Source organism: Lotus japonicus, chromosome 1 (assembly GCF_012489685.1).
Source record: "Lotus japonicus ecotype B-129 chromosome 1, LjGifu_v1.2".
In the NCBI taxonomy this organism is placed as follows: Eukaryota; Viridiplantae; Streptophyta; class Magnoliopsida; order Fabales; family Fabaceae; genus Lotus; species Lotus japonicus.
Genome location: NC_080041.1, coordinates 92,934,107 through 92,961,695, shown reverse-complemented (window position 1 = coordinate 92,961,695; position 27,589 = coordinate 92,934,107). Strand labels below are relative to the sequence as shown.

Genomic DNA, 27,589 nt, shown 5'->3' with positions numbered 1-27,589 from the left:
AACAACAACAAAAACCTAAAAAGCACCCGAATAATTAGAAAAGTTGAAGCAAAGAAGCTCTAGGGTATTGAAAAGAGTGGTTTCTTCATGTACCGAAAAAGAGGAGTGGGGTTTGAGAGAAGGGAATATTAATAGGCATTCTCACTCTCAAAATTGAAACTGAAACGCAAATAAGAATGAGGCGTTAGGAAGGAGAGGGCACGGGTGGCAAAAGTGTGAAAACCAAGAAAACCGTCTTGTAGTAGTAGTAGTAGCCAGCCACAACCATTATTCATTGCATTCATCCTCCTCAGTCCTCAGCTTTTTATAGTATTTTCTGTTGTAGCACCCAGCCAGAAAAGCACTATCACAACCATCATTACCATTATTTCAAACCTGCAACAGATTCATCCTTTGCTGTATTTTATTCTTCAAATGCCGTAACCGACTGAAAAGAAATTTCACATATAAAATTCAATTTAGGAAGAAGAAGATGAAATTGTAACAATTCATTTCAAAATTCCTCCGATTTCGCTACAACCGCAGGAGGACAAATGGCGTTTCAGCGGCGGCGCCACCACCATTACCAACGCTGCGGCCGTATGATTCCACTGATCTCCGCCGTCGCCGCCGCTCTACTCTTTCTCTTCGCTCTCCTTTCCTTTTTAGCTCCTACTCCGATCGATACTGATCATATGCACCACCACAGACAACAATACGCCTCGGTACTCTCTCTCTCTCTCTCTCTCTCTCTCTCTCTCTCTCTCTCTTTCACCTATCACATTATCCGATAATTGATTTCAATTACTGTACAGTTCAATGTTCAAGCGGATGATGATGCGATTGGAAATCCTGTCGATGACGCGATTGGAAATCCTGTGTTTCGCATTCCGGTTAGGGCTTTCTCTGATTTCAATTTGAATTCGGCGTTGATTTCGCGTTTCTGTTCTCGGATCTTGATTCGGTGTTTGTGTGTTTTTGCTTTGATTAACTGATGAACAGAGTGACGGAGGGAAGCTAGGTCGAGATGTGTGGAGTTCTAGAAATTCGGAGCACTTCCACGGCTGCAGCAATGCCAGCAGCAAGTTTCCAAGTGCGTATCTCGTTGGTTCAGTAATCAAGTGATAATGCGACGTATAACTTTTTTGTTTGAAACTTGGTTTCTATTCTGTATATATCAATATCTGACAATGACAGGTGACTATTCATGTGGCAGAAGCTCGAGAGATTACGCATCCGAATCGGTATTTGTTGATTGCAACCAGTGGAGGCTTGAATCAACAAAGAACTGGGGTAGTTTTCTCTACTGTTCTCATTGTTTTAGTCAATCAAAGATTTCATATCTGACTTTTGTTTGTTTTTCTCTTTTTTCATTATGTACTTCTAGTAAATATAAAAATCATATGCTTCCTCAATTGGATTCCGCTGTAGATCAAGGTTGTCAAATAAAATCAACTTGTTCTGGCTATAGTAAGTAATGTGGCATTTAATTAGAAAGGGGACTGAACTTGTTGAAGTTGGGGCCGTATATTAATAAATGATCATGGAGGGTGAAGTGCTTGACACATTTGGTGAAAAACTCTCAGCAAATTGTTTGCTGCGTAACCTGGAGTAAGGAGACCAGTAAATCTTTTTGCTTAGCTAAAATGCAAATCAGGATAGTGTACTGTAGTATATGATAACTGTTGTTGGTGCTTATTGTTTGGAAACTATCTGCATACTCAGCTATTAATGTCAATTTCTGTTTCTACAACTGGCAGATAACAGATGCTGTTGTTGCTGCGCGAATTTTGAATGCGACTCTTGTAGTGCCAAAATTGGATCAACGATCTTACTGGAAAGATTCTAGGTTAGTTACTGAAGGGACATATGTTTTCTTGGTTGTGGTTGTGTTCGCAGTTGTTCTGTTTTAATTTGACTTGGCTGTTTAATCATTCAAGTGTATCATTCTCAGATGTATCTTAGATTGTGAAATAACGTCTTGTTTTATCTTTTGCAGTAACTTTTCAGAGATCTTTGATGTTGATTGGTTTATATCGCATCTGTCCAAAGATGTCCAAATTATCAAGCAACTCCCAAGTAAGGGTAAGAAACCATTATCTGCATACAGCATGCGTGTTCCAAGGAAGTGTAGTGAAAGATGCTATATAAATCGTATATTACCCGTGCTCCAGAAAAAGCGTGTAAGTTTTTATTCCTAGAGAAATTACTACTAGTACTGCTAATATGTTGTATAACTTATTAGATTCTCTATTGAATAGAGGGTGCTGTCATCTCTTAGTTTGATTGTAAATTTGTAATTTATTGCTGGGAAGATATCACTGTACAAGGAAGTTTTTAAATGCTTTTAGGTTAAGAACAAGAATCGAAATCTTTACAGGATAGATGCTATAGTAAGTCTATGTAGATTGGTTTGATGCTTTTATTTTAGTATAATGAACTTCGTTGGGCCTCCAATCTCATGGCTAATATTCGATGAACTTCAATGCCTAATGTACCTTATGATACTGTTCATTTTTCTCCTCTGTTTATTTCATAATTTGCCTAAAAAATCTAGATGATAAAGATACTATTCATTGTACCTTGACCGCATATTTGATCCATGTTAGCCATCCTATGGATGAGAATCCTACCTTAGGTTCATTAAATAAATATTCAAACCCTGAAATATTCAGCCCACTTAAAGTCTGAGTTTCTATAAATTGCACAATTTAAAAAATTTCTCTTACGTTTGTCTGGTTTTGGTTATCCAAGATAGGACATTTTGTATGCTCAAAACTGCAAGAGATTTTTAGGAAATTCAAGAAGAACTGAAAGCTCTACTCTGTAGCAACTGTCTTTTTAGCTTTAATAAACTAGTGATTACTGCTTTGAATATGAGTGCTTTATCTGATCACCATAATATATGCATAATTGAATGTTTGGTTATGCTGAAAACACATTTAATTTATCTGCTTTATTTTTGTGGCAGGCTGTTCAGCTCAACAAGTTTGACTACAGACTTGCAAATAGGTTGGATACAGAGTATCAGAAGTTGAGATGTAGAGTTAATTACCACGCTTTGAAATTTACCAACCCTATACTAACAATGGGTGAAAAATTGGTCCATCGGATGAGGATGAAAAGCAAGCATTATATTGCACTGCACCTCAGGTAGTCTGATTGATTTTGGCCCTTTATTATCTGTTTATCTATCTTATTCAAATAACGTGGTACCGGTACAGTCATCTTATAAATCAGATTCATCAATGGAGTGTTTACCAACAAAACTAAAGAAAATCATATTATTGTTAGGAAACGTGAAACTAATATGGATAAGGAACTGAGATTTTAATTGAATACACCCTTAGAGGTATACTCCCAATGTTATAAGACCAACTATGGAAGAAGATGAACCGTATGAATTGATAAACAGTGATAGTACTACGATTGGATATGCAGCACCTCAAGGGGCAGCAGCTTCCCTAACACTTGAACCCTTTCCCTCCCTCAATTCCCTTTCCCTATTTATACCAACTCAATCATAATAAACTCCTTTATCTTCTCCCTCTCCCACTTTCTGTTACAAACAGTTAATTGACAATAATCTCTATTCCTACTGCCTCAGATATTTTAATATAACAATTTCACCATAATTCCTATTCTTGCTTGTTCCTATTTGCACTCTCCTCCATATCTGTGGAAACGCAGGGGACAACTTATGACAGCATGTGTATCACGAAAGATGCACATGCTGGGCATTGTTCCTATTACGGAAATAATTTCAGTTTTATACAAACGGTGGTATTAAAATATACATGTCATTGTAATGATTTAACCATGCTAAGAGTACAGTATATACTCTAATTTTGTGCTTATACATATAGAGGAATGCCAAAAAATTTAAGGGCAAGTTTTTGCTCCTGAATCTTCTTTGTGATAAACTGGTTATCTTAACCTCCTTTCAGTGTTCAGCTAGTGGTTATTTCTTTAGTTTGGTTATTTCATTTAGTGATTTTTTCATTGCATTCTAAGATTGAGTATCTTCGCTAACGTGATCTACTCATTTATTTGTTCTGTTCTGTCAGTGTGTGAGTGTGTATTATAAAGATGTAAATTTTAGACGGGTAACAGACGGAGCAGAGGATAAAAAATAAAAGGAGGTAAACTGCCTGATAAGGAAAACAAGTAGAAGTTTTGCGTAGCTCCCAAATATACATGCACACGTATAGACCCATAGTTTAGACTAGGTCCTTATCATGAGCTTAATTTGGATCAGTGCATTTGAAACTTCTGTTATTCTATTTGGACAGTGGGAAATTGCTTTAACAGTTTACACTTTCACATTTAAGATGCTATTAGCTAGGTAGAATACCAGATAATAATTGAATAGTTTCTAAATTTGACCAGCTTATTTTGCTACAGATATGAACCTGATATGCTTGCATTTTCTGGATGTGATTATGGTGGAGGCGAGAAGGAGCAGAAGGAACTGGGGGCAATAAGGAGGAGGTGGAAGACACTACATGTAAGTCTCACATGTTAACTTCATCACCAACCATTATTTATTAGGAGATATTGAAAATGTAATGTATGTAGTGTTTTTGTATGCTTGAATACACATGCAAGATCATGTGGTATTAATTTTGGTTATAATGACACAGGACCTGTAAACCTAACAGGATATTTTCATAGAATGAATATAAGCTATGTCTCTCTAACTTTTGAAAAGTCTTTCACCTTGTTAGTAGCAAGTTGCCAAAAGAATAGGCGTTAACATTTTGCCCAACTATGTTTGCATAAGAAAACTGATTAAAAAGATGAGTACATAGACTAGAAAATAATGTGATGGAGATTGATATTGCAGAAAAGCAATCCTGATAGGCAAAGGAGGCAGGGAAAATGCCCATTAACCCCAGAAGAAGTTGGTCTCATGCTAAGAGCCTTGGGCTATGGTTCTGAGGTTCATATTTATGTTGCATCTGGGGAAGTTTATGGTGGGGAAGAAACATTGGCACCTCTCAAAGCTTTGTTTCCTAATTTCCATACAAAAGAAACCATTGCTACCAAGGAAGAACTAGGACCATTTTCTTCATTTTCTTCTCGCATGGCTGCACTCGACTTCATTGTTTGTGATGAAAGTGATGTTTTTGTGACCAATAACAATGGTAATATGGCTAAAATATTAGCTGGGCGAAGGTATGTTGTACTCCATTTGCAATCTCTCTTTTATTTTCTGTTGATCACTGATATCTCTACCTGCTAATTAGCTGTATTGACACTTCCTTATAGGAGATACTTTGGGCACAAACCTACCATTCGTCCAAATGCTAAAAAAATCTACCGGTTGTTCTTGAGCAGAAGTAATATGACTTGGGAAGTTTTTGCTTCTGGTATCCGTACTTTTCAGAAAGGCTTTGTGGGGGAGCCAAAGGAGGTTAGACCAGGTAGAGGCGGGTTTCATGAGAATCCACATACCTGTATATGTGAAGATTCTGGGGCTAAAGTGGACAAAAATTCTGGACCAAGAAAATTTGGGAAGGATAGTATACCCCAGAAAAATGTAGCAAACGAAGAGGTTGATGTTGAAGATGACGATGACGATGACAATGATATGAATGAAATACCAGAGAAGGATATGTTCAATGAAACAACGTCGGACTATGAAACTCTCAACTTTGAGGATCCTGAGTTGGAGGAAATTGTGTCAGATTAGTGAGGCTGTTGTTTTCAGCGCTGATTACGTTTTTGTCACCTTCATTATGATTCTCTGCCTTCACCACACTATCCCCTTAAGCAGCCTGCTCAATTTGAGAAACAGAGATTTGAGAAACAGAGAAGAGCACATATTTCTTCTCAATAGTAGCTGAGCGGAACTTCAAGTGGAGGCTATGGTCAGAAGAGATCTCAAATTTAATCATACAAACATTTTGTACATTTTTAAGTTGATGCTGGATTTTGGAGGTTTCGGAACTTATATTTAAATATGTAAAGAGGCGATCACAAGTGGTCAATGAGAGTGGAGTTGGAGCGACATCTAGCTGCATTTGAGCTTTGTTAGGATGTAGGAAAATCTGTATATCTTTGTCTTAGGAAAATGGTTAAAGTTGTTAGGCGTACTCATGGACGTTCATGTTTTTCTTTGACATTAATGCAGTCAACTTCAATTATAGAGGTAACAGCATGCAAGCTTTGATTTTACGGCTAGCAGTTTTTAAAACATTGATAAATTCTTCTATACAAGTAGTTAAAATAATTTATTTTATGACCAAAATAACAATATAATAAATTATTTGTCAAGAATTGTGTATTGCATTAAATTACAGTTAAAATGCGACGAATGGAGTAGGAACTACATATCTGAAGGGTAGCCAGCTTGACAAGTCTGATGGAATTGTTTGTCTTGTCGAGCTGACTGATAAGCCTGCTTTGAAAATCATGAAACTTCAAGCTTGTTTAATTTTTTTTGTAATTTGGTTTGATTTCACAAAGAGCCACACATGTAGCAATAACTCTTGTACCTAAAAAGAGTATCCAATAGTGTACGAGAAATAATGAGAATATCAAAAGGATGGAAAGAATGAATAAAATGATTGATCTACATTCTACAACATGTCTTTTACAAATGGAGTTCCTCTTGTGATAGGAGCTCTCTATAATTGAACAGAATAAGCAATGGAGCACTTAAGTCAGATCTTCATTGTGACGGGGAAAATCATCATCCGGTGAATTATCAGCTTCGGGGGAGGGAGGTGAACCGAAGTCTAGATTGGGGAAGACACCAGGCGGCCTCTCGCGAGGCTCAATTGAGAGTAATTGGCTTGAATCACCCACCACATCTGCCCATCCATAATGAGGTTCCGCCCTTCATGACAAAGAGATATAATCAAATTAAGATATAAGCATTATGGCTATATAGGTCTAACTAAGAAGTAAGGTTAGAAAAAGCAGTTATGGGTTGAGGATTGTATAAGCTTTTATAATGATTGTGGCCTCAAGAGTTTCAATTCCAAGTTTTCAGTAGGAACATCATAAAACATGTATGCAAAATAACAAAAAGGGTCAAGTATTACTTTAAAATGATGAAGTAGCAATTGTTTCATTTAGTAGCAAACCAAAAAGATTAGTGACAAACTGTGTTTACAAGAATTGGCATGCAATAGAATTGTTACTCCTTGAAAAGAATGTTCTTACTCGTAATAAGTTTCCTCATCTACAACTATATCCCAGCTCTCACCAGTTGTGCTATTTCCATATTTATGGACTTTCCTGTTACAGGCAAATGGTGAACCAATTAGCAATGTGGCACAGAACAGTAACACTTTAGGAAAGCATTTGGAGGAATTGCATAAAAAAACTCAGATACAGTATACAGATCTGTTCAGTAACCCAAGTCACTTTTAAGCTATTATCATGAACAAATAATTCAAACTAATTAGCTGTATAGCCCTTTGATACCCATTTCCGAAATGCTCTTCTCCCCAAGTTCTTGACCAACCTGCCAAAAGGATGAAAGTTGCAACAAAGTTAAAAATACAGTATACTAAAATGGTTATGTTTAATGAATGTGAAAGAATTTTATATATAAACTAGAGTTGTGGTAAGTGTAACATACGTTCACTGCTTGGAGATACATGCCATGTTTCCCCATGACGCGAACCTATGCCTTTGAAAAACCTCTCCTCCCACTTGTCTCCCCATTTTGTTCCAAGCTCAGTTTCAGCCCACTTATCTGTCCTGAGGAAGCAAAATCAAGAAAATGAAGGATCAATAAGGATAAATTTCAGCGCTGGTTTTCTGGCAAGAATTTTGATAAACATGTATACAAACCCTTCATATTCAAAGAAATCAACACGAGAATTGCAATTATATAGGAGACAAGAAAGAAAAAAGAACAAGTGTGGCGAACAGAAAAACGGAAACAGTTCTGGGGTGCTGGAAAAAATCTTATAATTGAACACTTGAAAGCATAGTATTCACTGACATTAGCATAAATCAACATCAATCTTACACCAGTAAATAAAATTTTATAGGATTAATTTTCACAAAATCTACTGTCGGTTTGCAACTTTGCAAGAACAAAAGTACATCATACATGCCTTCATTGCCATGCTCAATTGCTCATAAAGGCTCATGTTAATTTACATCCATCAATATTTAGAAACTAGCCTATAATATGGTCTCAAAATGATATTATGTCATGTTATTGTACATGATAAATGTAATACTTATCTAAAATTCTATGGTTAGATTCATATGACGAGATATTAAGAATTTGATGATATAATGGTGGCAAATTACACAGATGTAAACGAACCCTGACCTACATACATGCAGACACAATTGTCGCTACATGGAATAGCATATGAGAATAAAGCAAATTCATTCGATAGGAAAATCAGAATACATACCATTTGAGAACAGATTCTCTTCCATCATAATGCTCGCCCCACTTCTCCCACCATGATTGTTCATTCAGTCTACCATACTTATGTGCCCCTTTTTCAGTCCACCCTTTAGCATCATATTTTTCCCACCTAACCAAATTGAGGAGTCAGAAATTCTAAATGTTTTTGATTCAATAATAATGTGTACAGAATACCAGCATTTTTTTAGGGCGGGTGTAAAATATATCAACTTACCATTTCTCATACCATCCAGCATTTTCAGTTCCAGATTTTGCTTGCTTTTGTGCGCTTCTTTCTATTCTTGCTATGTTACTGCAAATTTAAACATGCAAGAAATTGGAGTTAAGAACTTAAGTGGTTTACTTGTTCACAACAAGCAGAGAAATAAAGTAATGAGTAATGACCTCCATTCATCTTGCTGAAGATTTTCTTGCCATGTTTCCCACCAAGAATCCCCCTCAGAATTTCTACCAGATTTCTCAACACCTATAAGAACTTGTAAAATTAATCACACATACTGATAATAATCAATATTTAGATTATTTGAGTCGAAAAAATACTGATGCAACAACCCATTTACCGAGTATTGATTCAGTTAATTACACCATGGGAATTTTAGTTAATTCAGACAAAGGTTTAGTGAAGCTCAAATGATAATGTCATTCCTTGTAAGAACATAAATATGCGCACGCAGGTTGAAAAGAAAAACCAAAACACTTTGAATGGCATGCTGGCAGCACAATCTGCTCATCAACTGAGAAAGGGTAGGACAGTGTACGGAATGACAGCTCAACTATCCCATCAGTTAGTGGGAAGGTCCTTAATATCACTTCATTCCTTTATTTATTTGTTCTATTACAACCATACAATCATTGCATTCAACTTAGATTTTAGAATTTTTTACATAAGTGAAAAAATTGCATATATTGGAGCAGGCAATATGATGGAACACATTTTAATATATACATAATCATAGATTAACCAAAAGTTATTAGCAATTAGTTGTTATAATAAATCTGTAGAACTCTACTAAATGTACTAACAACATGTTTGAGCATTGGTCCAGGAGTTTGAACCCCTCAAACTCTCTTCTGGACAGAATAATTATGTACTTCTGCCCAGTCGAAATTCTTGACTAGCCTCAAACACAAACTAAGAATTCTTAAAAGTTCCAAGTAATGCTGCTCTACCAAACATAAAGGAAACAACATACCTAGCTCCTTATATCCCGTCCAGTCACTCTTCTCCCACCACTGTCAATTAGATCAATAAAGCCAATTAAATGAATCCACCTGGGGTGATACTGATAGGGTCATGAATACTGTCAATCTAATATATTACAAATAAAGCCACCTAGGAACCCATTTGTTGTGTTAAAATATTGTTACCAACCTACCATGCTTCAAAGTTCAAACCATACCTGATTCAGCTACAGAATATATTATGAAAGGAACTCAAAACATATGAACAATTAACAAACATCTCCTTGGTTTACTCAAAAATAAGTTTCAAGTGACATGAGACACAAATTGCTTTAACCAACCAGTTGAATCATACAAATTCAGGGAAAACCCCAAAATTTTCCATAAAGCAAAAATATTATGGAAAAAATGACAATTGGAAGTAAATGAAATAAATTACAAGAAAGAAACAATTTCAGATTGTGATAGCAGATAATCAGATTTTACGAACTCTGATGGCACAAGAAGTATAGCTAGAAAAAATGTTGCACATTGAAGAATATAAGACCTATTTTCCATGTTAGGATTCATAGTGGCAAATGATTGATATTGTGATGATAATACAAGGATAAATAGAATTTTCCCTTGCCAGGAATGTTAGCATTTCAATAAGGTTATTCAACACTAAATACATGAAAGTACATACTCAGTTTCAAATTACAAGAGCCAATCCAAGAGTTTAAAGTTTAAGTTCAAACTAAATTTCTAGAAATCTTTGAATGCAGTGCTAAAAATTTTCAAAGAAGAGAAATGTTTACACACCGAGATCCTCTCCTTATTACATGCAACACAGAGACATTTATCTAAGCTACTGTAGTTATTAATCTAACACATGTGAAAACTATCTAAGCCACTCTAGCAAAAGGTGAAGTTTTCTGTTATAAGTATTTGTGATTACTGTGCTTTACCATAATCATTTCTCACAGAAAGACGGCACAGAAATCTCTATGATGTACAGTTTGGTAATCAAGATCAATCCTTTATAGTTTAATAATTTGTTTAAGCCAACAAAGATAATTTGCAAGTATCAAACAAGATTATATTTGATGACTAAGGATAGAAAAATAGAAGAGATAAGATAGCTTTCATTCAAAACGAAACTTAAACTTAAACTTCTTTCATTTATATATTCCCATGTTTTATTGGGGGAAAAGTACTAGGACATTCAAATTTTAAAATTAAATATACCGTTTCTTTCCATTCTGAGGAACCATCATGGGATTGACCACCCATTCTTGTCCATCTACATCTATATCCATTTTCACCCAGCTCTTCCCCATTTTCTCTGTACCAGGTACTCCCATCTTCATTAGTGCCGGACTCGTTAACATTTTCATTTAACAAGCTGATACCCCAGTCCTTCTCATTTGCTATACCCGTGTCTGCATAGGAAGCGGTGAACATAAACATATATGATATTTAACACTGTCATTGACTAATAGAAAACATCTAAAATAGCCTTCACTAATGTCCAGAACAGATATAAAGTGATAAGGCTATATAAATCATAAACTACCTCTTTTTGGTGGGGTATCACGTGACTGTGGACCAGAATTTCTTGGCGTGCAACGAGGATAGAATTTTTCCTGCTTCAGGAAGGATCTGTGGCCATCATGACACAAAGCAGCATAACCATTGAGAAAAAGTTTAAGGTAATGTGGGTTGTAAAAAGAATAATAAAATGCCAATTAACACTCAATGACATATCAGGAACAAAGCACCATTCATTTAGAAAACAGAAACAGAAAGTTAAAAATGATAAGTATGCTCCGTCCTTCCTTGCTCTTAACATCTACACAAATTCCATTTTGAACAGGTAACAATTGGAATATAGTACTAAACTCATCGTTCATGTCCCCAAATAAGGCTGATACATCTTAATTCTTACATACCGAGCTAATGTGCACAAAACCACTCTCATCTCTTCTCTTACAAACTATAGCAAGGTTATCACCAGTATCTCTCCCGTTGGTTCTAAAAATATTTAGAAAATACTGAAGAAAATGCCAAGAAAAAAAGCCTCTATGATTTTACATGCATTACTGTTATACAGTACACTCCACAAGAAATTAACAGAAGCTAATAATTGAGCCAAAACAAAAGAGCGAGTATGTTATCAGTTATCACTATTGACTGAACATTGCAGAACAGTAAATAGAAATCACCAAGCGCATACAAAAAACAGATCCAACATCATATGAAAACCCTGCACATTCCTACTATCATTTCATTTCACAGCTAAAATTGTTTTCATCTTCATCAATATAGAGATTTCAGACAAGATGCACAGAAATTTCTCAGAATTAGCCACAGATAAGAATTAATTATGAATTTAATTAGTAACTAAATCTCATAATCACATTTTACACCTAGTTGAATTTCTTACTTGTATAGTAATTAAACTCGTGTTAATTAACCTAAGCATAACACTGATTTCAGTTGTATAGTGATTAAACTCGTGTTAATTAACCTAAACAGAACATTGATTTCAGTTTAGCGAAAGACGTACGGTGGAGAAGCGAAAGGCATTGCAGCAGGAGAAGCCTGAACCCTCATTCTATGAATGTGAGGGTTTTTCTTCGGATCCAACCTCCACTCCTCGCTCCTATCACCGCCGTTGCCAGCTCCACTCGCTCTGCGAATCGGAGTGACCGAGTCGGAACAGCAGCATCGTAGTCGAGCTCGATCAACGTCGAAGAAGCACGTCTTCCTCCGCTTCCTCCTCGAGCACGACGATTCGACGAGCACGTGGTTGCTAGGTAGCAGCAGAGAAGCAGCGACGACATTGAGGCGCCTTGCTCTGAGCTTGAAATCGAACTGCGCCGTCGAGAAGCCTCTAGAACTCGCCGCCATCAATGCCGCCGGAAAAATGACATTGACGAAATTAGCCTCCGTGAAACGGTTTTCCGAGTTTTGCGCGGCGTGGAATGTGTGAGTGTAGGAGGTAGTTAGAGATTGCTAAATGCAGAAGCGGAAGAGAGTGAGGAACGTTGAGTTTTGAAGCATGTGTTTTGTGTGATCTGAGAGAGAGTGAGTGAGTGAGTGGTTGAGTTTGTTGGAATTTGAAGGGAGGGTTGTGTGTGGTGGTTACGGGTAGTGAGTGGAAAGGAAGGGGAAAGGGAAGAGAGAAAGAAAACGGGGAAGAAGAGGAGTTCAGATCCGGGCTGGGCTTCGAGTTCGAACACGGTAACGAATCCCGAGATTTACTCATATATACAAATACACGTGAGCAACTGGGACCCGCCTCTATTTGTGTCTGTTATTCCACTTCGGTATTGCCACGTGTCGTCTCTTCAACCACCAAATTATATTAATTAATTACCGAGATTATGATATGAGTTAATGAGTGAAACAATTCAACTTCATTTTTAGGTGAGTGAAAGGGGAATAATTCTGTTACAATAATATTAAAAAATGGACTCCAGATCAGTCTTATAAAATGAGTTATTTTTTTTTTAAATGGTAGAGTAGTGAGAAAGCACCTCCAAATTACCAGGTAATGCGTTAGTGGCATACTGGGGAGGCCAGCAGAGGCTCACTCATGGAAGAAGCGTTGGGGGATCTTCTCGAGAAGGGTTGTCCACCAACTGAGATTTTACTGACCACCAAGGGAATTAGAACCCTCGACCTCTATAAAGGTGAGAGCTAAACCCGGAACCTGAAACCAGTTGTGTCAACCCGTGTTGGCTATAAAATGAGTTTTAGAAGGTAGAATAAGTCATCACACTATTGATTAAGTGAATGAATTCATTTTAAATTAATGAAATCCTAATAAAATGACTATACCACTAGTGTAACCTAGGAGTGGAAATATGTCAAATCATTCGTATGGGCCTATGGTTTAGCTTACATTAGGTGCAAGTCAGACCATACTAAATTTATAATTAGACTAAAGCCTAAGTTTAACCATAATAGACTAGCATATTTAAATAAATGTGGTTAATACAAATATATTTTATCATTGTTATTGTTGTTACGTTAGAAATTTACATTTGATATATTTAAGCAAGTTGATTTATATAAAGACTTAAGTATATTTATAAATAGATTTATGACATATTTAAATCCTTTAGTGTAAAGTATGATTTAAAATTGGTTTTATGGCCATGAAAAAACCAACATAATTCATATAGCTTATAATATAATTAATGTTTATAGAAAGATTTAGTTTAGTATAATTTAACACGCAACTTATAAGTCAAGTGAGACTAAAGTCTATGACAAGTAATAGGTCAGACTTATGCCTTTTTTTTTTAAAGAATTTTAAATATGTTCAACCTATTCATATCACTATTTACCTTCCATCTTATTTCACTCACTTTATGTTTATATCTCTCTATCTTTTTCTTTAATATCATTCATCATATCTTCACTTCTACCTTTTCAGTTTTTTATCTCTCAATTGGATGGGGTGAAATTGGTGTGTGGGGAGAACATTTTCCATTCAAGCATGTAGCATCGTCCTTTGGTCGGACTTATGCATTAAAACTGAAGAGTTTTAAATAGACTCAACTTACTCACATCATAATTTATCTTTCATCTAATTTCACCTACTTTCTCTTTATATCCTATCGTATCTTTTTCCTTAATATAACTCATTATATCTTCATTCTTCACTTCTCCTCTTCTATTTTTGATCTATCGATTGGATGGGGTGAAATTGGTATGTGGAAGAACATTTTCCATCCAAGCATGCCGCATCACACGCCCATCAACATATCATGGACAATTATTTGTCCACACCTCATCTATGAGGTGGAAAGAGGTGGAGGATGAGAGAGATAGGAAGAAAAGAAAAAATAAGAGAGAGAAAGTATAAGATATGATAAATGATAAGAGGAGAAAGATAGAAATAAAAATAGGTGAAAATGAAGTGTATAACATATGAGGTGTGTATATATCATTATCCACATATCATATAAATTTTCAATTTTTAATCAGAAGAATCTAGAGAATCAAATATTCGCAGGATACACCGACACGACAGAAAAGAAAAGTAGACTCAAATCCCGTTGGAAAGCAAAAAAGTCCTCTCATCTTATCCACAACCCAACCTTCCACACTTTGTCTAGTCACTCAGAAATGCTCGCACCTTTCCCTTCCACACTTTGTTAAGGTTGCCCTTGCACGTGTCCTTCAAATATGCCACGAGGACACGTCAAAGCACCTGTTGACAATTGGAATTAGAATTTGTGGATAAAGAGAAGCTGACTCAAAATGAATGCGCGCTGACGTGGTATGAAAATGTGACACAAAACTCGTGGTTATGAAGCCCTTTAAGTGGCAGGGGAAAACAGGTCAGCTAGGAAGTGAGATCTCTCAGACCCACTATATCCATTTTGAAGAGGGGTCCCATATGAACAGGGCAGGGCAAGGCAAGGCAAAATCAACACAGGCCTCCTATACTCTTCCCATTTCCTCAGCCACCCACTTTAATCCACTAGCTGCTCTTAAACTCATGACACTGCCTTTGAGGTCATGCAAATCCAACTTTATAGGAATAGAAGGTTCCACAAGGGAAATCTATTGAAGAAACTGATTAACTATAATCTGATTGAATTTTCTGTACCAGTTAAGTATAATACGAATGAACTTAAAGTTAAATATGTTAGAAGAAAATTAAGTTTATACAGAAAGAGCTTGCAGTTCCATAGATTACACAATGACTCCATGAATTACACAAAAAGGATGTGTATTGTCTAACCAAGGCTAGAAACATAGTTCAACCTAGAAATGATTTCAATGTCAAAAGATTAAAAAAAATGTTGATTTGTGAACTATCAATGATTCCTGATCAAAGATGCCTTGCATATTCAAACATTTAAACTATTCAGCCACATCAAACCCACCAACGGTTACATGTTGGGTTTTCCAAGGACTATGTATCTCAAGACCCGAGAGGCAGAAAGTACCGACATACACGAGAAGATGACAAATGGTAGCAACAAAGGAATAGGTGTGGAACTTCATTTTTTGGAGATGAAAGGCTTAACGGATTCCACAACAACCTGTTTTTAAAAATAAATGTCAAATTAACAAGATGACTATTGATTACTGTAGACAAGTTGCACAAGAAGACCATCAAATAATTATCTCGGTTTAGACAAAGCCATTGATTTAGAATGTTATACTGTAGCCCTAATCAGAGGGAAAATCATAAAAAAGGGAATTACTTTCCTTCATAAGTTCAAGTGTTTGACTAAGTAGTCTGATCTCATGACCACATGCACCTATTGGCACCTCAGCTAAAAGGAAATTCATTACCTAATTGAAGCTTGCAACAGTATGATATAAGAAAGTGAGAAAGACTAGCCCCTTGAACTTCAGTACTATTTGTTCATAGTGCTATAAATTCAGGTCAGACAGAACTAAAATTTTTGGGGTCATAGCATGCTGGATGTTGGGCTAACTGGCGGTGAAGACCATAGACATAAGCACAATATAATAAGCATGATGAAGCTAGGCAATGTAATGTAGGCATTATAAAAAGTTTAATCTTAAATAAGTATTTTTTCAGGAAGCAAATTTATTTCAACTAACATTGGGAATAAGGGTGTATTTTTTAGATTAATTTACTTTCGGAAAATAATCGCTGTTATTGGCTACTTACTGGTTCTGTAAGAGCTATTGAGGAGATGGAGCAATTATTTCCCTTAAAAAAATGGTTCCTAGAAATATAAACATAAAGATTGGCTTGTGGTCTTACCCTGCCATCATAAGATAATGATGCAAAGATCCATGGTTCACGAGAACTCCATGTGAGCCCTGTAAATGAATTAAAAATTGCTAAGTAAAAGTCTACGATGATCAAAGATTAAAAATTTTGCAGCTCTTACCATAAATGCTGTCTTCATAATCACTGTATGTATTAAGTAATGGATCAACCCAACGGGAAGACGAATCTGCTTGACTGCCAAAAATGCAAGCATAGATGAATAAAAAATATAAGCGGTCATATAAAAATTGTATAAACATATAAGATAAGAAACTGACCTTTCAGTTGTTAACTCATCAAGGTTTGTAGAAGCAAGCCACAAGTTAACAGCTGAATCTGTACCCGCACTCTGTAATGTCGACATTTCATGACACATAACTAAACAGCCCCATAACATGAATATTTAGAATACAGACCACCTTTCACACACCAACAAATGAACACTAGCAACAAAAGTCATCAAGTGTGCTTGTTTTTGTGTTTGTGTTTTTCCAAGTGAGCGCAGAAGCGTGTGAGCATGTGAAAAAAGCTCCTTCAAATAAATCTTATCGCTAAATTGAGCAAGTAAGGGTAAATCCACACTCAAATATGTTACCATGAAGATGCAATTTGAAATAAATTAAGGGTAGTAGATACACCCAAACTTGCTCAATCTAAAAAAAAGCTCATTTTAGATGAACCTCATCCATGTGTATATATATATATATATATATATATAGAGAGAGAGAGAGAGAGAGAGAGAACCAGGATCATTCCATCATACTCTGGGTTACACTTGACACTCCATGTCCTGGCATTACAAGAAATACATATTGCTAATCAGATGTCTGAAAAAAAAATAAAGGATATTCTAATGAAATAAAACAGTCGCTTATTGTGCATCAATCAATCATCATAAATGATGGAATGAAATAAAGCAGCAGTTGTTCCCCCCCCCCCCCCCTCTGCTTTTCTTTATTAATTTAATTTTTTTCCTTTTTTTCATAGGGGATTGATTGGAAATTGTAGCACAGTAGCGTTCTGGTCTGGAAATATAGCCAAAAATCAAAAGCAGTTTTGCAATACTGTACATGATAGGTACCAATGTGTATGTCCTGGAAGCTCTTGGAGGGGAACTTTCGGATTTCTTAGATCCCAAACATGTATCCCAGACTCATGTTCTGCAGTAACCTGTACAAAACACCAATTCAATTTAGCCAGAATAAACAAAAGGTGGTAGAATACCGCCATCTGATAAGACAGTCGCTGCTGTAAATTCAATGTGTAATTAAATTTAGAAAAATCATGCCATGCAAAATAAAGTATTTTAACACTAGGAAAACAAAAGGAAAAAGAGCCATCCACTCTGTAATGTAATTGAATGTCAGCAACCAATGTTGACAATCGATGCAAAATCATATGTGAATTTCAGAAATATATTCTAACAAATTATCTCAGACACAGGTTATAAAATCATTTTCAAAGGAAGGTAAAAACACACATATCAATACAATGAAGAAGTTCAACTCTTACAAGTATGTGCTTCTTGCAAGGATCGTAATCAACACCGCATACATGGGAACACTCAATTGAATTAGTCTTCCTGTAATTTAAAGAATCCTATTAGAAGACAAGAAACCACAAGGATACCAATTAACCTAAGAACTAGTTGGCTGCAGGGAATATATCCGTCTCCCAGCACCTCCAATTCCGAACTTTAAATGAAACAAGTAGTTTATATCCAGAATGAAGAACATAGTTGCAAATGCATAGACTTGTCAAGATTAAGGAACACTGAATGATGGATCAGGTCCCGAATATCATATCATATGACTGTATGATTCAAAGTTCAAAAAAAAAAAACAACATCTTTCCTCAAGGACAAAAAAAACATGCAATCCTAATATCACATTTGTGTCCAATTCCACCATGGTAGAATATTATCATGTAATAAACCTGTAAAAGAATAAATGACATTATGGATAATACATACTTCATTGTTCTGACATCCCAAAACTGGAGATATGATTCACAAGTTGCAGCAACAGAATTCACATCATGCGGATCCCATGCCCCTCCTGATAACTTGTGCAGCACACCAGCTGAATCTTTAGATTGTACCTGGAAATTTTTTCGTTCATACGCGTTGAGAGGGGGAGGACGACTAAGCCAAAATCAACATAAACTCTGGCATTTATGAATAGTATTGACCGTGATCACAAAAGCCTATGAATGTCAACATCCCAACACAGATCGTAAGCCCTAAAGTTGTGAATTACAGTTACATGCAATGTTATTTTACACAACTTAAGATTAAACTGTGTTGTGTTTGACTTGCATTTAAGCTCGCAATCACTCTTAAGGAACAAAATTAAATTCATAGTGGGCAGTGCGTAATCAATTTCTTAGTCATTTTCACCACAGACTGAAGCATCACAGATTAACATTTGTTTGGGGGGGGATCTCTTTACCAATATCTTCACTCATCTTCAACCCTTCATTCTCTATAATGTCCCTCACTCAAATAACATGATGAGAATCATAATGTTTTACTCCTCCTCGTAAGGATTAATTTATTAGTTTACTATGACAAAGGATGGTAACATGAGTAGGAATAACATGTGATTTCAAACCAATATGCATTTGTATGCCTCTATGAATCTTTTTTCTACGCTATGAGTTTCTTACCTGTGCAGTTTTCTTGGAAACATCCAAATTCCACAAGCACAAGTTTTCCTCATTAATGCTGATCAATTTATCATGCCTTCCAGATGGCCACCAAAGAATGCTGTTCAGTGGTGAATATTTAGTAAGAAAGACCAAATAAATCAATGCATCAAATTTCAAATTGTGTAATGACCAAATAGTAAACAGTAAAGTCATTAAATTATATAAGCAGCGGATTCGATGAGATAGCCAAAAGTGTAATCCAATGATGTAAACTAGGGAAATTATACCTTGCTTAAAAACAACATTTAAATTTAACTATGTTTCTCCACATAAATTTCATCAAAACATCTTCTGACACCAACCTAAACTCTTGGCAATGCGATAACATATAATAGAAGCTATTATAAAGCCGACCGGAGTCCGAATCGAATAAATCTGCATAAGGGAGCTGCAAACTCACCATTTAATCTTAGAAGCATCAGTGTCAAGCGATGTGATTCTCTCTAGCTGAGGGGAATTTAACTCGCCATATAACTCCGGGATCTGCCATATAGCTGCTCCATACGATTCGCCTTTTTATATGAACATCAACACCATCATCCATCAGCAACACAAGTCTTTCTATCTAACTAGGAGTGTTAAAATGATGCACAAGAAGCACAAGCTATCGCAATCTCAATAATATGACTAAAAATAATTCACAAACAAATGCAGGTGGACATGATTACCAACCATTAGAGTAGACGGTTGAGAAGATTCGCTGATCAAAAGGGCAGGAAACAAGGTCCCAGATCTCGTTCGGGTGCGAAAACAATCCCTCACAGAACAGTTCAGTTCCACTCGACGAAAGCCTAATCAGATGAACCTGTAGTGATATGATAATATAACGATTCACTGTTTGCCAATTCAGATCAAATTCTATGAAGCTTCCATGAGAAATTAACAACGAAAACTAGACTATGTACCTCATTTTCTTCTTTGAGGCTGAGAGTGCCGGCGAGGAAGCTAGTGTGATCTGTGTCTGCTTTTACATCCGATATGCATCTAGCCTGGTATCGAATTAGAGAATGAAAGAAATTGGAATAGTTAGAATGTTAGATCATTGGAAACTGGGAATGATGATTGGTTGTTGTGAAATTGACCTGATATTTTAGACCGTATCCGATTCCTGATGAAGCAGCTTGCATTGCTCTTGCTTGCTACAAGGACGCTGCTGATTCTACTACGCCACACTCAATGCCCGAAGAGTTCAACCCAGAATGGCAATGCGTCTTTGCTTCTGCTAGCTCGTGCTTGCTGTAGCTAGTTTTTTTTCTTTCTTTTTTCTGAAGCTATGTTGTGGGCTTGCAGATGGTATTGTGAGAGGGATCCACAGTAGTTCCAACGGGCTTTCGAGTGAGCCTATTAGACTTATTGGGCCAGCCTTGTAAGGCCAGCCTTTTAAGAATATATTAAATCTGAATCTTTTCTTTCAAGTTTCAACTGCATTGTCGTAGTAAGTAGTACATATGTTAGTCGCAGTAGTAAAAAAGGGTTCTTTGTATTCTATGTCGAGAGTTCAACTTAAGAATCGTGCTTTTGAAGAGACGTTTGACTTTCATCACACTCGAATTAAAACTGCGATAGCAATTTAACACACAAAAAAATTGCGTTGTCGTAGCTATTGTCAATGGAAAAAACTCAATGCATGGTTAGTTCCCTACCACTTATTATACTAGCAGTTTTGGCGATGCCTTGACCAAGAGAAGAAAAAAATGGTGGGCTAGGACACAAAATAAAGTTGCAATGATGTTACCTCCCTTTGAGAGTCTCCTCCTCCATTGGGGGCTCCCTCTCCTTTAGGGAGGGTTTTCCCCTTCTTCATAGTTGTTTTCTCCCCACGTTAGGTGAGTTTCTTTCTACATTAGGTGGTTTTGATACCTAAATAAGCAAGTTTTTTTTACTATTCTAGTCTATGTCCCCCCCCCCCTTTATTTTTTGGCCACCACTCCTTCCCCACTGCCACTTTCTTTCTATAGGCACTAACTCAGCTTGTCACAATCTACACCTCGCATCGTTAGTTTGCACCCACTACCACCGCCATTTCCTGATTTTAATTTCCATCGTTCGCCTCAGCTTATGTTGGTGATTGATTAGGGTGATGGGATCTACGGAGTCTTTCTTCCTTCCATATATTCTCAAAGCTGGTGTTTTGACCATATTGATGTCATTAAAATTAAGATGAGATGCCCTTATAGTCGTAGAGTTTGCAGCGCTGATTGAACCGGATGAGTTGTGTTGATGGGAGCGCAATGTAAAAATAATGATAAAGAAGTTCATAGATTTTTCTGTTAATTTTGGAATTTTTTGAGAAAATTCCAAAATTAACAACTAGTATTAAATACCAAAAAAGGAGCCATTCCTTATAATATTCAACAAAATGCTAAAATTAAATTCACATAAAAATGTCATTATGAAACAACCTAATAAGAGAAGTGATACAAGGCACGACTCAAAACAGACACACCTCCAACACGGCTAGTTGTGTTTAGTTTTTCAAAAATTAAATTTCTATTAATGAAAATGATATTTAAGGGAAAAATTACTGATCAGAATAACTAACTTGAGATAAAGTCGTGCACATTCGTGGCACAATATCTCGTGCCATCAATCATTTTCCATCTAACAATCTATATATATATGTAAAGCTCACTTGAGTTTTTACATTAATTACATATTGTGGTTATCATTTAATGATTCTTCTTAATATTGCTACTTTTATATTTTTTATCAAGTAATTATTGATTATAATAGAGTAATTTTTCTAATTAAATACATATATGATAATAAATAAATTAAATATATTAAAAATAAATTAATAAAATTAGAAGGTATATTTAAAATATTATGCATATCATATTTTTTATAAAAAATAAAAGAATAACTCAAATAAATTCATTTTTCAAAATAGTTTAATTTTGAAATTTTTGGTTGATAATAATTATAATTTATATTAAAAATATGTTTTTGGTAATAATATTTAATATGATTTTTACATAAATATGGGCATATTGCACTAACTTTCCCTGAGGTTTATTATTGTTGCACTCACCTATAATAGGAAAAAAAAGTAGTATACAATAAAGTGTTTAATGAACTTCCTAAATGCAATTATATTTGGTATACTTAAAATTTTTCTTAATTGATAAAAAATAAAAAATATTCTTAACCAACTTCCACTTATTTTTATCTTTATATTCATAGTAGTCAAGCTTATGAAGTTTTTTAACTAAGTCTTTACAATTTTTGTTAGTTTTTTAGCCACATGTATCATCTACTGAGGAAACCATGTTCTACTCGAGTGTGATTAAAGTCAAAGGTCTCCCATAGAGTACAGTTCTTAATGATCGAACCTTAGGGATTAAAGAGTTAATTTTAACCACTATGATAGATATACATCAGATAGAACGATTTGTGTTTGTAAATTGCACTTATAAAGTTTTTTCAATTTTTTACTATCTTCAAAATTGTAAAAAGTTTATATTGAATAAGATAAATTATTATCTGTCATCGAATGATAGCTCAAGTGGCAAGAGCTAGAGGACATGTGTGTAGGGTGGGGGAGGTCAAAATATCAATCCTTGAAGGGTGCAATATATATTTCTGATGTACCAAAAAGATAAACTATTATCTTAATTCATTTATCAACAAATTAAATTAAAAAATATAATTTCTTACAAACTGCATATTAACTAATTAAATGCTTATTAAACAATAAATAATATAATTTTTTATATGCATCACTAAAAATATTTTTCATAATTAAACATTTTCTATACCATTGTTCCCATAAAAATTCAATTGCAAACATTGCTTTCAAGGTGAAAACATGCATAAAAGTAAGAGAGAAACATCATTTTGCACAAAACACAAACTAAGTTATTCAACTCTAATTATATATTTCCCTCCTTTTACTTATTATAGAGAGTGTACTATTATGAAAACATATGATCACGAAATGAATTGAAAATTAATTTTAGTAAGCAACATAAAATATTTTTTAATATACTAAAAAATTAGTTTACAATAAATATTTTATTAAACTTTATCAATGTAATTACATTTTATATATTTATCTTATTTTTAATTATCTACTACACAATACATTTACTATATTATTACATATACGAAGATAAATTTAACATATAACTTAAAAAAAACCCGTGCAACGCACGGGTTTAATTTCTAGTATCATGTGTATATCTTTATTTAAGTAGTTAATTTAAGTAGTTAATTTATATAACTTTATTATTAAAATTAAGATATTTTTTCATATCTAAAAAACTGTACGATAGAATAATGGCTCGTTTAGTGGACAGGATAAGCAGACAAGATATGATAACAATAATTATATTCTGCTGTAATATGTTGTTTGTTGTGCCAACATGATATGATAACACTATCTTATCCCTTATCATATCATGTTTATCCTGTGTAAAAATTATCATGAGGGAGACTTAGAATAGAAATTATCCTGACAAGATAGGATATCAGTTAATTAATACTTTGAATTTTTTTATTTCAAATGAAAATTTAATACATTTTTTATTGTTTCTATAATATCCTATCAATATCATGTTCATCTCAAACGCGGGATAGAATAAAAATCTATCATGTTTTTATCATATTCTGTCTTATCCAATCGTTTATCATATCCTGCTCTTATTCTATTCTGACCCCAAACGAGCCGTAATTGTTTTAAAACTTAAATAAATAACCAATTACTAAAAGGATGTTATATATCTAAAGAGTCAAACAGAAACAACTAAGGAGGGGAATGAATGGTTTCGTTATCTTGACCATTTACTTTTCATCACCCATAGGTTTATCTCAAACACTTAAATTAGAGATTAAGTTACGTTTATTAGTGGAAGATGGTAATGAATCTTTCAATTTCAAACAAGACGACGGTTGTGAGGTTAATCAGTTTGTTTTGGGAAAACACTAATTAGGTGTGTGACATGATGGAAAACCCTCTGCACATGATGACTTTTCAATTTTCTCATTCTCATCATCCTCCTTCTTCTATTTATCATCACCCTGCCAAATATCTTCACATCACCAACTCTCACCAAACCATGCTCCTTCCGTTTCATCACATGAATCGTATTGCTAGTAATTTTACGAAAACACAAAAAACGTGATGAACCAAAAATAAGTTAGTTATAGAGAGAGAAAGTTAGTGAGAGAAACCAAAAATATTCACCATGCCATTTACCAAACGAGTTTCAGATTTTGATTGGCGATTCGTCGTGTTTATAATTTTTCCAGTTTCTCTGGTTATTTTCTTCTCTTTCAATTTAAACACCTTTTCATCTTTTTACCCGGTTCAGAATTTTCTCTTCAACCTTCCTTTTGGTGGTGGCGGTGGTGTTCGGAAAGATGAGTTGCTCCGGTCGAGAATGGCAGTGTGTTTGGTCGGCGGTGCGCGGAGGTTCGAACTCACCGGACCTTCCATAATACAGAATATACTCAAGGAGTACCCGAATTCAGATCTCTTCCTGCATAGTCCGTTAGACAATGACGCATTCAAATTCTCGCTGTTGAAGTCTGCGCCGAACGTCGCCGCCGTGAGAATCTTCCACCCTCAGCCGTTGCCGGAGAACGAGTCGTATGCTCGAGTCCTCACGGCGCATAACTCGCCCAATGGCATCCAGGTCCGTTGTTTCATGCTCATCTTATTTTTTTCTTCATTTTTTTTTTCTGAAATTATGAAAAATTGTTACGTGTTGGATATGTAATTTTTCCTTTTTTTTAACGATGGATGCGGTTGTGATGGTGAAATTTGAGGTTGTTATTAGTGCTGCAGATTTTTTTCCGAATCCTATTCTTTCTTATCTGCACTTCAAAAAGTGCATTAAAGATGATAACGTAAAAGGAAAAAAAATACTTTACTTCGACATTTCATCTTCCAAATAATCCATATATACGTTGGTTAAAGGAAAAGAAAAGATGTTAGGTGCTTGGTCATTTATCAGTGCAACACAACATTTCAACAATAGGTGTTGATTTTGATGTATTGACTTCTATGTCCGTTTCAAGTTGATTAATGCATGTTTAGTTTTCTTTTAGATGATAAATTATTTTAAAATTTATTCATTATTATATCATAACGTAACAAACTGTCATGCCTTTTGAATTTACCGTGAAATTTTCATCTTAGAAGATTAAAAATTCACTATTATGCTTCTTTCAACTGATAAGTTTACTTACGTTAAAAAAAAACTGATAAGTTTACTTTTCAAAAAGAATAAAAATATTCACGGCTGAAAAAATCTATTTTAACTAATTAAAATTAACTACTATTAAATTTGTACAAATTTTGTTGTTAGTAAAATCATTTTTAGTCTTAAATCTAGTAATATTTTGATATGTATGAATTTTTAAAATATTAGATTCAGCTAACCTTTATTATTTACTTATTTTATTGAGCCTTATTTGAGTTTGGTCTTTTCTGTTCGTGGAGATTACCAACTTTTATTGTATTCTTACGGTTTGATGCAAAGTTGCTAACCAATTAAGTGAATTTACGTATAAGAAAATAATAATGCCGATTACGGTTTGAGTCTAATTTGCGTTTTGCTTTGCAGGGACTTATTCAATATTTTAACCTCGTGGAAGGATGCTTAACCATGATAAAATCACATCAAGAGAGAAACAACTTCACGTACGATTGGATAATCAGAACTCGAGTAGATGGGTATTGGAATGCTCCATTGAGACCTGAAAACTTTGTTCCGAGTCAGTACCTGGTCCCATCCGGATCCTCATACGGTGGACTCAACGATCGTTTAGGAATTGGCGACCTTAGAACTTCAACGGTGGCCATGTCACGACTCTCTCTCATTCCCGCTTTAGACTCTGCCGATTTCACGGAGCTCAACTCCGAAGCAGCCTTCAAAGCCCAACTCACCACGCAGAAGGTGAGCTACCTCACAAACCGCCTCCCTTTTTGCATCGTCTCGGACCGGAGCTACGATTTCCCGCCGGGCCAGTATGGCGTGCCGGTGGCGGCGCTGTCGAGCCCCGGTCCGCTGAGCGGAGCAAAGTGTCGGCCGTGCAGGCCAGTTTGTACGGGCAAATGCGTGGAGGAGGTGATGGTGGTGGTTGAGAAGGGGTGGAGTTGGACCGATTGGGGCGGCGGGGCACTTGAGCTTTGCAATGCTCATGAAAGCTGGGAAAACGGTTGGGAGAAGATTTTTGATAGTGTTGCCGGAAAGAAATTTGCGGCGACTAGGAAGCGAGTTCACTCTATGAAATTTGATGAATGCGTTAATGATTTTAACGAGTTCAGAAAACATGCTACTTATTGGGATGCACCTTCTGTAGAAGAAATTTGTACATTAGGTTTGAAACGAAATTAGATTAGATATATATATATTATTTTTCTCTTGATCCTGTCTTAGTTTTTTCCCCCTTAGATAGTTCTTGTCACACACAACTTAGTATTAAGTTGACGGAAATAGGATCATTTCCCTTGACACCGTAATTATTAACTGTTTCACAATTGCCTTTTAGAATGATAATAACTTGTCATATTGACTCCTAACCTAAGGACAAAAGGAGTTCCAAGTAACAGGTCGAGATGAGATAATTGATGAACTGCATAACGAAGTGTTTGTGCTTCCTCTACCACCCTCATCAGCCCGTAGCAATCTAAGAGCGTTTTATTTCAATTAATCTAGCTTTTGACTTTTAAAGTTGATACTACTGTAAGAGTTTAATTTTGATGCACGGACAGTGTAAAGCTTTTTACACCGTCAATTAATCAGATTTCAAAGATTTATCACATCATTCAATTTAATTAATAAAAAATTCATTTTCCCACATTCAAGATTGGTTGAAGGTGTAAAAAAAAATTATACCGTCGGTGCATCAAGCTTTTTCTCCTATTATAATGCATTTTCTACTCTTCCTTATCATATCCTAACTTATCATAATCATTGTTCCCATGAATTTACAATTTTGCAGTCACACCATTTTTAATGTAATATGCCTTTTACTTTTAAAGGGAGAAATTTTGTGATGTACCAAAAAAAAAAGGGAGAATTTTTTTTTTCCTGCTAAATGAGCGAGTAACAAATTATGTGAAAAATAATAAAAATATTAATGAAGGGTCATTTTGTACCCTTTAAGTTAAATACAACTCTTTTCATATGAAAGACTAATTGAATTATGACTTGAACTTTATTAGAATACTAGTTAGTTTTTTTCCTAACAATGTTAAAATATAGGTAAAAGCGATTGTGACCGATGGTACGAGTATCGCTTTAGTTTATAAAAAAAACTATATATCTAACAAATTATGAGACTTAAAGTATTTGGATTTTAATTTTATTCACATGTCAGTATGTCACTTCCTCTTTTATCTTATTTTTATTAAAATAAATTCGTCTCTATATTTCTTTTATATCCCATTACCAATTATATCTTTCATTTCTCTTGATTCTCTTCTTTTATCTATCTATCTAGGTGGGAGTGAATTTCAAGTATAGTATAGTAATTTTTTTTTTAAATGAAGTATAGTATAAATTAAACTCTATTGAAAGAATTTATCAAGTCAATCAATTTTCTTTCAA

At 35.1% G+C, this 27,589-nt stretch overlaps 4 protein-coding genes across 6 annotated transcripts; 2 read left to right on the top strand and 2 right to left on the bottom strand.

Moving 5' to 3' along the window:
• The first annotated feature begins 123 nt into the window (after nt 1–123).
• LOC130727883 (O-fucosyltransferase 16-like) lies at nt 124–6,160 on the top strand. Of its 3 annotated transcripts, none has more exons than XM_057579157.1 (10): nt 124–704; nt 795–872; nt 982–1,072; nt 1,196–1,272; nt 1,740–1,828; nt 1,979–2,162; nt 2,951–3,132; nt 4,384–4,486; nt 4,826–5,157; nt 5,251–6,160. In XM_057579157.1, the coding sequence occupies exons 1-10, from the start codon at nt 534–536 to the stop codon at nt 5,672–5,674; spliced, it is 1,731 nt and encodes a 576-aa protein (XP_057435140.1). In that variant the 5' UTR covers nt 124–533; the 3' UTR covers nt 5,675–6,160. The 3 variants fall into 3 exon arrangements, with proteins under 3 accessions (XP_057435140.1, XP_057435141.1, XP_057435142.1); XM_057579158.1 differs by having other exon boundaries at nt 641–704; nt 1,177–1,272; XM_057579159.1 differs by lacking the exons at nt 124–704; nt 795–872 and having other exon boundaries at nt 982–1,113.
• A 341-nt stretch (nt 6,161–6,501) lies between these two features.
• On the bottom strand, nt 6,502–12,800 carry LOC130727884 (protein EARLY STARVATION 1, chloroplastic). Its single transcript, XM_057579160.1, has 11 exons — nt 12,117–12,800; nt 11,124–11,209; nt 10,796–10,989; nt 9,580–9,619; nt 8,771–8,852; nt 8,601–8,678; nt 8,370–8,495; nt 7,574–7,695; nt 7,417–7,456; nt 7,153–7,227; nt 6,502–6,823 (listed from the first exon to the last, which is right to left on the bottom strand). The coding sequence occupies exons 1-11, from the start codon at nt 12,458–12,460 to the stop codon at nt 6,643–6,645; spliced, it is 1,368 nt and encodes a 455-aa protein (XP_057435143.1). The 5' UTR covers nt 12,461–12,800; the 3' UTR covers nt 6,502–6,642.
• A 2,400-nt stretch (nt 12,801–15,200) lies between these two features.
• LOC130727882 (WD repeat-containing protein DWA2-like) lies at nt 15,201–20,273 on the bottom strand. Its single transcript, XM_057579156.1, has 13 exons — nt 20,114–20,273; nt 19,937–20,020; nt 19,704–19,836; nt 19,432–19,543; nt 18,990–19,089; nt 18,295–18,422; nt 17,835–17,904; nt 17,404–17,492; nt 17,067–17,112; nt 16,601–16,671; nt 16,444–16,517; nt 16,314–16,372; nt 15,201–15,615 (listed from the first exon to the last, which is right to left on the bottom strand). Exons 1-13 carry the CDS (start codon nt 20,156–20,158, stop codon nt 15,574–15,576), a joined length of 1,053 nt encoding a protein of 350 aa, XP_057435139.1. The 5' UTR covers nt 20,159–20,273; the 3' UTR covers nt 15,201–15,573.
• Nucleotides 20,274–23,809: 3,536 nt separating this feature from the next.
• On the top strand, nt 23,810–26,408 carry LOC130727881 (uncharacterized). Its single transcript, XM_057579154.1, has 2 exons — nt 23,810–24,667; nt 25,601–26,408. The coding sequence occupies exons 1-2, from the start codon at nt 24,218–24,220 to the stop codon at nt 26,372–26,374; spliced, it is 1,224 nt and encodes a 407-aa protein (XP_057435137.1). The 5' UTR covers nt 23,810–24,217; the 3' UTR covers nt 26,375–26,408.
• The last annotated feature ends 1,181 nt before the right edge of the window (nt 26,409–27,589 follow it).

Excerpts from the sequence above, each read along its gene's own strand:
- LOC130727883 (XM_057579157.1), top strand. The coding sequence starts at position 534 with ATGGCGTTTCAGCGGCGGCGCCACCACCATTACCAACGCTGCGGCCGT. Across the intron at positions 1,073-1,195 it reads TGCCAGCAGCAAGTTTCCAA|AAGCTCGAGAGATTACGCAT; the intron begins GTGCGTATCTCG and ends TTCATGTGGCAG. Across the intron at positions 3,133-4,383 it reads TATATTGCACTGCACCTCAG|ATATGAACCTGATATGCTTG; the intron begins GTAGTCTGATTG and ends ATTTTGCTACAG.
- LOC130727882 (XM_057579156.1), bottom strand. The coding sequence starts at position 20,158 with ATGCAAGCTGCTTCATCAGGAATCGGATACGGTCTAAAATATCAG. Across the intron at positions 18,423-18,989 it reads TTTCCAAGAAAACTGCACAG|GTACAATCTAAAGATTCAGC; the intron begins GTAAGAAACTCA and ends AAAAATTTCCAG. Across the intron at positions 16,373-16,443 it reads TTATGAAGACAGCATTTATG|GGCTCACATGGAGTTCTCGT; the intron begins GTAAGAGCTGCA and ends ATTCATTTACAG.
- LOC130727881 (XM_057579154.1), top strand. The coding sequence starts at position 24,218 with ATGCCATTTACCAAACGAGTTTCAGATTTTGATTGGCGATTCGTCGTG. Across the intron at positions 24,668-25,600 it reads ACTCGCCCAATGGCATCCAG|GGACTTATTCAATATTTTAA; the intron begins GTCCGTTGTTTC and ends TTTGCTTTGCAG.
- LOC130727884 (XM_057579160.1), bottom strand. The coding sequence starts at position 12,460 with ATGGCGGCGAGTTCTAGAGGCTTCTCGACGGCGCAGTTCGATTTCAAG. Across the intron at positions 7,696-8,369 it reads AGAGAATCTGTTCTCAAATG|GACAGATAAGTGGGCTGAAA; the intron begins GTATGTATTCTG and ends TTGCTTCCTCAG. Across the intron at positions 6,824-7,152 it reads GATGAGGAAACTTATTACGA|GGCGGAACCTCATTATGGAT; the intron begins GTAAGAACATTC and ends TTTGTCATGAAG.